The sequence below is a fragment of the Jaculus jaculus genome, chromosome 5, assembly GCF_020740685.1.
Source record: "Jaculus jaculus isolate mJacJac1 chromosome 5, mJacJac1.mat.Y.cur, whole genome shotgun sequence".
Classification (NCBI taxonomy): domain Eukaryota; kingdom Metazoa; phylum Chordata; class Mammalia; order Rodentia; family Dipodidae; genus Jaculus; species Jaculus jaculus.
In genome coordinates, this window is record NC_059106.1 from 44,289,987 (window position 1) to 44,302,044 (window position 12,058).

The 12,058-nt window shown below is 46.4% G+C and overlaps 1 protein-coding gene across 6 annotated transcripts in view; it reads right to left on the bottom strand.

The window, feature by feature from the left end:
* Positions 1-12,058, bottom strand: part of Clstn1 (calsyntenin 1) — a 78,819-nt gene that overhangs the window by 13,389 nt on the left and 53,372 nt on the right. For all 6 annotated transcript variants that reach the window (XM_045149487.1, XM_045149485.1, XM_045149483.1 and 3 more), the window contains 6 exons: positions 10,797-10,992; positions 7,768-7,976; positions 4,811-4,960; positions 4,510-4,695; positions 1,397-1,645; positions 462-583 (listed from right to left, as the gene is read on the bottom strand). In XM_045149487.1, the coding sequence (XP_045005422.1) occupies positions 462-583; positions 1,397-1,645; positions 4,510-4,695; positions 4,811-4,960; positions 7,768-7,976; positions 10,797-10,992 (1,112 nt within the window). The remainder of the gene's footprint in view (positions 1-461; positions 584-1,396; positions 1,646-4,509; positions 4,696-4,810; positions 4,961-7,767; positions 7,977-10,796; positions 10,993-12,058) is intronic.

Genomic DNA, 12,058 nt, shown 5'->3' on the forward strand with positions numbered 1-12,058 from the left:
TTGAGCTCACAGCCACCCTCCTGCCTCTGCCTCCCAAGTGCTGCAATTAAAGGTGTGCCCTACCACACCCGGCTGCTCTTGGGTTTTTTGTTTGTTCGGTTGGTTTTTTCAAGACAGGGTTTCACTCTAGCCCAGGCTGACCTGAAATATACTAGGTAGTCTCAGGGTAGCCTTGAACTCACAGTGACCCTCCCACCTCTGCCTCCTGAGCACTGGGATCAAAGGCATGCGCCACCATGCCTGGCAAAATACCCAACTTTTACGTTAGTGTTTTAGGTATAAAATGTGTACGTGGAAACAATACAGGCTCCAGTGAAGAGGAGCTCAGTGGATGGGAATTGCTAGCCTGTGACCCGCACGCCCACACCCTGTGCGATCGACAGACAGGCCGTCACAGCCAAGGCTGCAGCCCTCGGCTGACTCTCCCGGAAGGCAGAACTGTGAAGTCAGACTTTACTCACCTGGTTCAACTTCCAGTGGAACTCCGCGGGTCTGTACTTCCTCTCTTCAGAAGGGTCCTGACGAAGAAGGAAAATCAGTCTGCACCCATGAATGTAGAGTGAATAATGGTGTCGGTTCATATCTGCAAAAACAGTTCTACGGGTAAATTGCCAACTTAAGGCCCAGGGAAAAATAAGAATTTTTTCCTTACTCTATTCTTTTTTTAAGGGAGAAAGGGTAACTTTTTTAGGGGTGTGTGTGTGCATGCGTGTGTGTAGTGAACGCATGTGTGTATGCATGTGTGTGCAGCCCATGTTGGGAAAGGCCAGAGGAGATCAAGTGTCCTCTAGCACTCATCACTTCAGCTTTATTTCCTTCAGTCTCTTCAGGCATGTGCAGCCATGCCCAGAATTTTCCATGGGCACTAGGGATGAAACTCGGGTCTTCATGTTTGCAGAGCAAGTGCTCTTACCTACTGACCCCATCCTCTGCAGTCCCCTCCTTGATAGATTTTTTTCTTTTTTCGAGGCAGGGACTCACTGTACCTCAGGCTGACCTGGAATTCACTGTGGAGTCTCAGGGTGGCCTGGAACTCACGGCAATCCTCCTACCTCTGCCTCCTGAGTGCTGGGATTAAAGATATGCTCTACCACGCCTGGCTTCTTAACAGATTTTGAAGGCACAATTTTGCCTTCATAAATGAATGTTCCAGTTGGGCCCAGGCAGGGTTTAGATACACATACACCTGGGTTTTACTGAGAAGTACTGATAATCTATGACATCTCCTAATGCCAGTGCTATGTCTCTTGAGGATGGAGTGACCTCAGCATATAACACAGGGCATTGTCTATGGACCAACTATCTACTGGGAGGCTTTGGGGAAGACAAAGGCACCTGCTTCCAGCCACCCATGGGTGCTGAAGGGAGATGCCATGCACACAGAAGTATAACTGACCTGTTTTGTCTGAACTGCAGAGAACTGTCTCCTTCTTCCTGCCGAATGGCCCGTGCCGCATCCACACAGAAATTGTAAAGGGTTCTTTGGGGTCAAGGGACACAATACCATCTGGGATCCTCACTGCCTGGGTACCATTGAACTCAAAGACCTGGTCACTGTCATGGCCATTGTCAGTGGGGAGGCCAATGGTCCAGTTCAAGGAGCTGCTGGGGGAAGGAAGCAGCTCGGCAGTGCCAGCAGCAGCCCCTGAAACCACAGAGACACCCCAACGTCAGTCCCACGAAGAGCCGTTTCAAACCACAGTAAGGTCAAGGCTAGACAATTTGCTAGTTTGATTTTATTTTTCCTCAAAAATAAAGGCTATTTTATTAAAACATATTAGTACACAAGGAGACGGAGGCAGCAGCATTCCAAGTTCAAGGCCAGCCAGAGATACACACTGAATGTCAGTCAGGTCAGCCTGAGCTACAGTGTGAGACTCTGTCTCAAAAATTGAAAACTGGCTGGGCGTGGTGGCGCACGCCTTTAATCCCAGCACTCGGGAGGCAGAGGTAGGAGGATTGCCATGAGTTCAAGGCCACCCTGAGACTCCATAGTGAATTCCAGGCCAGCCTGGGCTAGAGTGAGACCCTACCTTGAAAAACCAAAAAAAAAAAAAAAAAAATCGAAAACTGTATTAGAGTAAGGGCTCAGCAGTTAAAGGTGCTTGATTGTAAAGCCTGATGGCCTGGGTTCCATTCTCCATTACCCATATAAAGCCAGATGCAAAAAAAGGGCACATGTATCTGTAGATTGTTTACAGTGGCAATTCTCTCTTTCTCTCCATTTCTGTCTCCCTCCTTGTAAACAAACTCCAAACGCATGCAACACTTTGTGTATCTGGCTTTACATAGATAATGGGGAAATGAACCCCGGCCAACAGGCTTTGCAAGCAAGCACTTTAACCACTGAGCCTTCTCTTCTTCTTAATAAATAATAATTTTTTAAAACCCTCCAAAAAGCCCTAAAACATAAATAACCCTCCCCCACACCTGACACACAATATTAACAGCTGAGGCTTATTTTTAAAAGAGAAGAGATAAAAAACAAAAACAAAACTGAAGTACTTCCTGTAATTCCACCCCAAAATTTGCCACTTGAGTATAAATACTCCTCCTTTATGAATACAAATGCAAAGTTTTATTTTACTAAACTTGTGTCCTACTGTGTTCATACATAATACATGCATGCATTCTCTTTAGTATTCTATATAAAAAATGGAATTACTAGGACAGACAATAGAAATTTTTATAACCTCCGGTACATAATGTTAAGGCAAACTTTTCTTTTTCTCTTTCTGATGCTGGGATGGAACTCAGGGCCTCATGTATGCTAACTCTGTCCTCTACTATTGAGCTAAACTTAACTTTTCTTTTTAAAATCTTTTTGTTTGTTTTTCTTTTCTTTGTTGTTTTTTGGTTTTTCAAGGTAGGGTCTCACTCTAGCACAGGCTGACCTGGAATTCACTCTGTAGTCTCAGGGTGGCCTCGAACTCACAGTGATCCTAACTCTGCCTCCCAAGTGCTGGGATTAAAGGCGTGAGCCACCACACCTGGCTTGTTTTGTTTTTCGAGACAGGGTGACACCCTAGCTCAGGCTGACCTGGAATTCACTATGCAGTTTCAGAGTGACCTTGAACTCACAGTCATCCTCCTGCCTCTGCCTTCTGAGAGCTGGGATTAAAGGTGTGCGCCACCACACCCGGCTTTTCTTTCTTTTTGTTGAGACATGGGCTTGTTCTCTAGCTCACAGCAATCTTCTTGCCTCAGCCTCCCAAGTACTAGGATCACAGACACGTGCCACTACACCCAGATCCAGATTCTCCTCTAAATATACGACCCCCCCCCCCCACACACACACACAAAGCTGGCCTTGGTAATTTGGTCCTTGGTTTTCCTAGACCAGAGAGCAGCCTGGTCTTTCCAGTAACATGTGCTCTTGAGCTAGCTGCTAACCTTCCCTTAATTTCAGCTTAATCCCTTTGTGAAAACAAGGCCAGACCACCTACTCTGAAGGCATGTTGGGAAGAAAGAAATTAGGGCTTGTGTTTTATTTATTTAATTGCAATATAGACGACTGAACCTTGTACATGCTAGGCAAGTGCTCTACCACTTACCTACACTCTTTGGCTAAGAAAATAATCTTTTTTCTTTTAACACTTTGGTTTTTTAAAAATTTTTTTTATTGATTTCTTTCTTTGACAGAGAAAGAGGGAGAGGGAGAGAGAGAAGGAGAGAAAATGAATGAGCACGCCAGGGCCTCCAGCCACTGCAAACAAACTCCAGATGCATGCGCCCCCTTGTGCATCTGGCTAATGTGGGTCCTGGGGAATCGAACCTAGGTCCTTTGGCTTTGCAGGCAAACACCTTAACTGCTAAGCCATCCCTTCAGCCCCGAGAAAAGAACCTTTATACATCACGTACTCTTTCCTGTGGTGGTGGTGGTTGTTACTGTTACTGAGTCAGTGTGTCCTATGCTGCCCAGGCTATCTGGAGCTTCTGGACTGAAGCGATCCTGTAGCTGTCACTACAGAGGCACACGGCTGTGCCTACTCCCTAGTTTTCTTTAATTTTGAATTTTTTTTAAACTTCTTTTGAGAGAGAGAGAGAGAAAAAAATGGGTGTGCCAGGGCATCCAGCCACTGCAGACGCTCCAGATGCATGTGCCCCCTTATGTGCATGCACAACATTGTACATTTGCATCATTGTGTGTCTGACTTACATGGGACCTTGAGATTCGAACATGAGTTCTTAGGCTTTGTAGGCAAGCGCCTTAACTGCTAAACCACCTCTCTAGCCCCAGCTCCTTAGTTTTACATCATCCCTATTTGGATGACTCTGAATGACTCAGTAGCTCTTTAAATACATACTCACTTAACAGTCTAAAACTTTGGGGGTTTACGTACTGTCTGACACCCATCCTGGATGAGAACTATCCAACAAGGCAGCAAAAGCCATTTCAGAAAGTCAGTATCTGCACTGTCTATCTTTATACACACAAGGGTTCTGCTTTAATAAGGGGTTCCTTGCCTTCCCTAAAAACTGAAGGCTGGGAACACGACGTCTCCTTACCACAGAGCCGATGAAGGGACTTCTCAGAGTAAGTGTCCCGGTCACAGCCTTTCCCAATGTGGCTGGTCTCTAGCTCCACTGTGACCTGCACTGAGGCAATCGGCTCATCACACGTCTCCAGTTGGATGTTTGGGAAGACAGCCAAAGCCCCGGTGCCAGGCTCATACTCAATCCTATTGCTCCAACCTGTGTTGGTCCACGAGTGGGGGAGGGAGGAAAGAAGGAAAACTCACACGTTAGGTTGTTTGTGGTATTTTAAGTTTCCAGAACAGATGGGGGAACTAAAGAGACCGTGGCTCACCTTGCCACCCAGGGGTGCAGGTGGGCTTAATGCTGACCTTCACCAGAACATCTTCTGTGGCTCTTTTCTTCCCACAGTCATACGCAGTGACGGTCAACTTATACTGATGCTCTTTCCCGGAGCTTAGCTTCTCAGTGTTTTTTATATAACCTGGCAGAAGAGAAGAGCAACAGTGAGAGCCAGCTTTTCCCTGCGGTGCATGTGTGCTGCTGACCCGGAAATAAACTCAGACTTGAGATCAAAATGCTGCCCTGACCCACCTGAGCTCAAGCCTACACAGAATCCATGCCAAGTTGTTTAAGAACAGGCTGGATCCACGCAATGAAGTCTCTGTTTCTTTCTCCAGTTTCCACACTTAGTTTTATATTAACAACTTGCATATAAGAGAATTTTAAAAAGGCAAAATAGCTCAAGAACCTCAAATATTAAATACAAGATCAAATTGCATTGATGAACACTGTGTTAAAGAAAAAAACTAAGAAAAAAGTTGATGGCTGGGTATAATGTAGCTCAGGTGGTACAGTGCTTGCCCATCTTATATGAAGCCTTGGATTTAATCCCCAGTAACAAACTGGGTGTAGTGGCATATACCTATGATTCTAATACTTGTGAGGTAGAGGCAGAAGGATTACAAGTTTAAAGTCATGCTTGGCTATACAGAAAGTTCAAAAACAGTCTAGGCCACATGAGACCCTGTCTTCCCCACCTCAAAAAAGAAAAAGAAAAGTTAAAGTTAGGCTGGGGTTTGGCTCAGTGGAGCACATGCTTAGCACATGAGAAGCAAAAACCCCAAGTTCAATTTCCAGAATGAAAAAAGGAGGAAGAGAGATTTCCTGCCCCACCCATCTTGAAATGAGACCTGCCTTTTAAAATTTGAGTACGTAAGTCTAAAACTGTCTATCACAGGGCTGGAGAGATGGCTCAGCACTCGCTTGCGAAGCCTGGTGGTCTGCATTCAGTTCTCCAGTACCCAGGTAAAGCCAGATGCCACAATCCGGGGCATGAGTTTAGAGTTTGTGTGCCAAAGCAGGAGGTCCTGGCGCACCCATACTCATTCTCTCTGCCTCTCTCAAATTCTTTATTATTATTTACTCATTTGTTTTTTAAAAAAATATCTTATTTTTAAAAATTATTTATTTGAGAGACAGAAAGACATGGGGGGGGGGTTGTGCACCAAGGCCTCCAGCCACTACAAACAAGCTCCAGATGCATGCGCCACCTTGTGCACCTGGCTTATGTAGGTCCTGGGGAATCGAACTGAGGTCCTTTTTTGCAGGCAAGTGCCTTAGTGGTTAAACTAAGCCATCTCGCCAGCCTTTATTTATTTATTTGACAGAGAAAGAGGAAAAGAGAAAGAGAGAGAATGGGCACGCCAGGGCCTCCAGCCACTGCAAACAAACACCAGACATGTGTACCCCCTTGTGCATCTGGATAATGTGGGTCCTGGGGAATTGAACCTAGGTCCTTTGGCTTTGCAAACGCCTTAACCACTAAGCCCATCTCAAGTTTTTTAAAAACTTTTTTTTCCCATTTTTTAAATATCCACCAGACATGGTCATGCATGCCTTTAATCCCAGCACTTGAAAGGCAGAAGTAGAAAGATCATTATGAGTTTGAGGTCAGCCTACAACTACAGAGTAAGTCCCAGGTCAGCCTGGGGTAGAATGAGACCCTGCCTCAAAAATACCAAAGGAAAAAAAAGGTCTATCACACCCATAATTCTAACAAGGACTCTGTATAATGGAGGTACTGTATTACCATTAAGAGACTATTACCACTGGATGTGGTGGTGCACACCTTTAATCCCAGCACTCAGGAGGCAGAGGTAGAAGGATCACTCTGAGTTCGAGGCCACCCTGAGAATACAAAGTGAATTCCAGGTCAGCCTGGGCTAGAGTGAGGCCCTACCTTGGAAAAAAAAAACAAAAACCCCAAAACAAAAAAACCCTATTACCATATAAAGAATTTGAGCTCTAAAGAGTTATTTCTGCTTAATTACTAAATACAGGGTGCAATGAATACTCATAAATAATCACAGCATTTGGGAAGCTGAGTTAAGGGGATCACGAGTTTGTTGTAAGCCTGGGCTACAAAGGGAGTCCCTGTCTCAAAATAAATGAATAAACCCCTCATCTTCAAGATGAGGCCAAAGGGCCTGGGGGATGGAGGTCAAAGCATGCATGACCAAGAAGCCTTGGATTTGATGGAGGAGGGGGCAGAAGGAAGCAGTTGCATGTGGATTAAAAACTAAGAAGATAAAAGGAGGGAAAAGGGGTGGAGAGATGGCTCAGTAGGTAGGGCGCCTGCCTACACAGCCAGAGGACCCAGGTTCCATTCCCAAGGACCCACATAAGCCAGATGCACAAGGTGATGCACATCCATCTGGAGTTCGTTTGTAGTTCCTGGCACACCCATCTCTCTCTCTTAAATAAATAAAATAAAATCGGGCTGAAAAGATGGCTTAGCAGTTAAAGCAGTTGCCGGATATGCCTAAGGAGCCTGGTTCAATTCCCAGGACCCATATAAGCCAGATGCCAAGGTAACACATGTGTCTGGAGTTTGTTTGCAGTGACTGAAGGCCCTGGCGCACATAGTCACTCTCTCAGTGTCTGACTCTCTCTAAATAAGTAAATAAAAATAAATTTTTTTTAAAAAAAGAATTCATAGTTTAAAAAATAAATTAAAAGGAAATGTCTTTTTTTTTTTTTTAAGTAGAAGTATGTTGAGTGAGGGCTTCCATTCGATCTGGTTAGGAAAGCAGGAAGAGAGCCCAGATTTCTGGCTTGCAGAGATGCTGTCAGGGCAGAGTAAACACTCCAGTGTGAATCCCCAGCCTGTGAGCTGCCCTGATTCTGTGACAGCACTGGGAACTGTGACACCCAGCCAACCGGAGTAGAAGGGCCGGGCCATGGGAGGCTGCCCACCCGGGCTGGGGAAGCAGGCTCCTCTGTTCTTACCGTCTTTGTCCACAGTAAATGGCACGTCTGGGGTGACGATCTCGTAGCTGCAGATCTGGCTGAACTGAGGGGAGCAGTCTGCATCCACAGCCTCCACCCTCAGGATGCTGCCAGACTGCTTCCCCTCCACCACGGACGCTTTGTAGGACTTCTCCTTGAACACGGGCGCATACTCGTTCACATCGTTCACCTGGATGTGAACAGTCGCTCTGGACCAAGAGGGAAAAAAAGCTATTGTGGCTTTTTTTTTTCCCCTATCTCTTACTCAAAGGATGTCAATTCTGCCCTAATTTTTCCCCTTATGTGTGGTGTGTGAGGTACATACGCACCTGTTTATGCAGATGCATGTGCCCTGTGCAATCGAGTATGGAAGACAGAGGAGAACGTCATGTGTCCCTGACTGCTTATCTAAGTGTTTGCTTTGGATGGAATTTCTTACTCAACCCGTGGCTGCTGTTCTCTAGCCCCAGTGGTTCTCCACAGAGCCAGCTTTTTACACGAATACTGGGGAATCAGACTTGGCACTGATTACATAAATGACATTTTCTTTCTTTTTAAATATTTAATTTATTTATGTATTTATTCATTTATTTGAGAGGGAGAGAAGGGGGGGCAGATAGAGGGGGCATGCAGGGTCTCCAGCCACTACAAACAAATTCCAGACGCATGCACCACCTATGCATCTGGCTTGTGTGGGTCCTGGGGAATCAAACCTGAGTCCTTAGGCTTCACAGGCAAGTGCCTTAATCACTAAGCCATCTCTCCAGCCCTGGTTGCCATTTTCTATGTCCTCAGCTGTGTGCCATTAAACTAGGCTCATAGGTTTCAAGGTAATCAGTCAGGAGTGTTTCTGAATCGACTAGGTGTTTGGTCAAAATATATCTTCTTGGGATGGGAGTACAGGTCCATGGTAAAGTGTTTATTCGGCATGAACAACTTCCATCCTAGCATCAAAGGAAAAAAAAATCATACTGCATGTCATACTGCATAAAAAGGTGAGGACTGGGGATGAGGAGATGGCTCAGTGGGTAAATATATGTTATGTGATAATGAGGCCCTCAGTTTGGATCCCCAGCACCCATGTAAAATGCCGGGCATGGTGGTGCCCAGTGTTGACAAAGCAGAGTTAGAAGGTTCCCCTAGGCGTTATTTGGTTTGTTTGCCTGTTGTTTTCTGAGCTAGAGTCTCACTCTAGCCCAGGTTGACCTGGAATTCACTCTGTAGTCTCAGTTTGGCCTTGAACTCACAGTAATCCTCCTACCTCTACCTCCCGAGTGCTGGGATTACAGGCGTGCGCCACCACGCCCGGCTCCCCTTGGTTTTAAGTGGCTAGCTAGTCTAGCTGAATCAGCAAGCTCTAGGTTCAGTACGAGACCATTTCAAAACCAAATGAGGTGGTGAGCAACTGAGGAAGACACTCAACATCAATTTCTGGCCTCCACACGTGCACTCTGGTGCACACACACATGCATGCGAGACAAAAATAAAAAAGAAAGAAAAGAAAAAGATAAGGCCTGGCATGATGGCGCACAACTTTAATTGTAGCACTCAGGAGGCAGAGTTAGGAGGATTGCCATGAGTTTGAGGCTAGCCTGAGACTATAGAGTGAATTCCGGGTCAGCCTGGGCTAGAGTGAGACCCTATCTCAAAAAAAAAAAAAAAAAGAAAGACAATGAAGGATGATTTGCTGGAACATAGCATAACACTTCACCAAGAGCCTCCTCAGCCCCAGGCCATTCATCTGGTGTGCCCCTCACAACCTGTATGGATCGCGTGTCGCCCACACCTCTTTTCTTAGCAGATACACTAAGGAGAACCTGAGACCCAGCAATGTTAAACTTGAGTCATGTCAAGGGGCTAGTAAGCGGCAAAGTCAAGAATTCTAAGTCCATGTCTTGTCCTGCGCCCTCTCTGTGAGAGCGGAGTTCTCAGCTGGCAGGAGGCGTATGGACTCAACAGGATCACAGGAGCAGAGCTCCCTGCTTTCTTCATGGCTAGTTTTTGTGGTTTATTTTTGGCTTTTCGAGGTAGGGTCTCACACTAGCTCAGGCTGACCTGGTGGCCTCAAACTCTCGGCAATCCTCCTACCTCTTCTCCCAAGTGCTGGGATTAAAGGCCTGCGCCTCCACGCCTGGCTCTTTATACACCTCTAGGATTTGCAGGAAAAGATAAATTTAACAAGATAATTTTCCTCAGAAAAACTGAGCAGGGCCTGTGTGTGTCTCTCTCTCCTGTAGTCTGCCTTCCTGCTCTCCTCCCTCCCCTCCCCCTCCGGCTCAGGCTATCCTCAAACTTGTGGTCTGCCTACCTCAGCCCCCAAGTGCCTGGATCACAAGGCATGTGCCGCCTTGTTCAGTGGGGCCTTGGTTTATTTATTAAGAGTATATGGTGGGGGGCTGGAGAGATGGCTTAGCAGTTAAGACATCTGCCTGCAAAGCCAAAGGACCTCAGTTCCATTCCTCAAGACCCACGTAAGCCAGATGCACAAGGGGGTGCATGCATCTGGAATTTGTTTGCGGTGGCTGGAGGCCCTGGCGTGCCCATTCTCTCTCTCCCTCCCTCTGCCTTTTTCTCTCTCTCTCAAATAAGTAAATAAACAATAAAGTTTTTTTAAAAAAAGAGTATGTAGTGGGATGAAGTCATTCATACTCTAAAACCTGCTGCACATCAGGCCCTTGCTAGGAGCTGCATGTGAGAGTGGACGCCTAGCTGGGCGAGGTGTCACACCTTTAATCCCAGCACTTGGGAGGCAGAGGTAGAAGGATCACCATGAGTTCAAGGCACCCTGAGACTTCATAGTAAATTCTAGGGCTAGAGTGAGACCCTACCTCAAAAAAATCAAAAAAACAAAAACGAAAAAGGCTCGACTCCTGCCCCCAGAGACTTGATGGTCTATCTATAGACCCTGTGGGGACAAAGTAATCACTTTTGTTTCCTTCACACACCACAGCCCCCCCCCGTCCCCGTCCCCCCCCCCCCACACACACTTATCCGGGAGGTTCTTTCTGCCCGTGGCTCGTCTTGCTTACTTGTGGGACTTCTTCATGCCGGCGCCATCGGGTCCCTTCCCGCAGTCGTAGGCCTGGATGGTGAACGTGTAGTCCTTCTGCAGCTCGCAGTCCAGCTTCTCCCTGGAGCGGATTTCTCCCTCCCCGGTGGATTTGTCCACCACCACTGCATCAAAGGGCACATTCTGCCCGTGAATTGTAAAGCCACAAATCTCACCTGGGGGGGAGGGGTGGTCAATGCAGAATAGGTTAGAGGGTCCGCCACACCAACCGCTGCACATTGCCCTCCGCCCCCAAAGGAAATGAGAAACAATTCGGCAGCCAGGGGAGGGGTTGGAGGGTCTGCGGACAAAGCAGGGGCGCACTGGGCTTTAACATGGGTGAGTTCTGGGGCTTTAGTAAAAAGCAGCAGCTTCTGGCTTTCCAAGCAACTTGTTTACTTCGCATCCATTCATGCAGGAGTACGAGAGAGAAGACAGACAGGCATTCCACAGGAGCACTTAGGATGGCTCGGAGGGCAAAACAAGTCTCATTAGCAACAGCCTAGGCCTGAGCACACCCAGCTACCAGGGCAGCTCTCTGCATTTGAACCAGAGAGGAGATAAAACTGTACAGTTAAGTGTTGAGAGAGGAAGAAGCGTGAGCTATAGGACCAGCGCCACAATTATAGAAATTCTGTCAAAAAAAGAAAGAAAGAAAGAAATCAAGTCTTCCTGTGCAATGAGCCTGGCTAAAATTAGGGAATCAAAACAAACTGCTAAGAGAGAGGTAGAAATACCAACTTCTCAGGCATCCATTTCAACAGCTGTCATCCAGAGGCGCTTAAGGGGGGGGGGGGGTTGGCTAGGCTCTCCCTTGTTTCGGCTTCACCCTACCAAACCTGAGGAGGGCACAGGCCTGGGAGCTTCACTGCAGCTCAATGGGCAGAGAAGCCTACTTAGAGGTTAAAAATCTATTATTTCCATTCTTGCCCATGGGAGAACAAGTGTGAGGCTTCGATGAATACATGGAACTTCACAAAACTGATTTCACACTAAGGCTGATCTCTTCCACAAGTCCAACAAATAGAAAAATGTGACAAAGCAAATCTATGGAGTTCGATTAAACAAAAACATAGTATTGTCCTGTAGTTCAAATGGATGTCTGATTTCCAGATATTTCTAACCAAGGGTCTGGTTACATACAATTTTCATAGATACACTCAAAAAAAAAAATTGAAACAAAATAGGAGAATAAATAGGGGTGAAAGAGCATGACAGCTGCTTCTGTTTAAGGGCTGATTC